This window comes from Eimeria mitis, genomic scaffold, assembly GCF_000499745.2.
Source record: "Eimeria mitis Houghton genomic scaffold, Emh_scaff8458, whole genome shotgun sequence".
Taxonomy (NCBI): domain Eukaryota; phylum Apicomplexa; class Conoidasida; order Eucoccidiorida; family Eimeriidae; genus Eimeria; species Eimeria mitis.
Window position 1 is genome coordinate 1249 of NW_013576226.1, and position 870 is coordinate 2118.

Sequence of the window (870 nt, forward strand, 5' to 3'; positions counted from 1 at the left end):
TTCGCTCGGGATGGAACTGCTGCTGCTGCTGCTGCTGCTGTTGTTGTTGGCGGGGAATCTGCTGCTGCTGCTGCAGCTGCTGCTGCTAATGCTGCAGCTGCTGCTATCATTGCTGCTGCTGTCACTGCTGCTGCTGTTGCTGCTGCTGCTGCTGCTGCTGCTGCTGCTGCTGCTGCTGGGGTGCAGCAGCAGCAGGGCCTTTGTCTCCTTCAGTCGGCGGGTACGAGGGAAGGGCTGCTGCTGCAGCAGCAACAAATAGTCTCCATATTGCTGCTGCTGCTGCTGTTGCTGCTGTTGCTGCTGTTGCTGCTGCTGGTGGAGGGGGTTGATTTGCTGCTCTGTGCTGCACCAGCTGTCTATACACCTCGTGGGGGCTGACGAGAACCCTACTATCTGCTGCTGCAGCAGCTGCTGCTGTTGCTGCTGCTGCTGCTGTTGCTGCTGCTGCTGCTGCTGCTGCTGCTGCTGTGGCGGGTGCAGCAGCGTCGGCGGCTCCGGCGCGAAGAAAGGCAGCAGCAAATAGAGAAAGAGTGCTGCTGCTGCTGCTGCTTTCAGCTGCAGCGTTTGTCTGTATGCTCGTTGTTTTAGTGTGCTACTAAATGCTGCTGGTGGCAGCAGCGGCTCTCTTGCTGCTGCTGCTGCTGCTGCTGCTGCTGCTGCTGCTGCATGCAGCCAACAAGCAGCAGCACCGCAGCTCGCAGCACGCGGAGAGACAGAACGCCCAAAGAATGTCCGAAATTTCATTGCTTGCTGCTGCTGCTGCTGCAGCAGCAGCAGCAACTGCAGCAGCAACTGCAGCAGCAGCAGCAGCAAGAGAGATGAGAATACAGAGAGAAAAAGGAAATAAAGAGAGACAGAGAAAGGAGACAG

The 870-nt window shown here is 57.9% G+C and overlaps 1 protein-coding gene across 1 annotated transcript in view; it reads right to left on the bottom strand.

Annotated features, from left to right (window-relative positions):
- Positions 1–744, bottom strand: part of EMH_0095060 (uncharacterized protein) — a gene marked incomplete at both ends in the record, with an annotated part of 1431 nt that extends 687 nt beyond the window's left edge. The window contains one exon of the mRNA XM_013502180.1: positions 1–744. Within this exon, the coding sequence (XP_013357634.1) occupies positions 1–744 (744 nt within the window).
- Between the last annotated feature and the right edge of the window lie 126 nt (positions 745–870).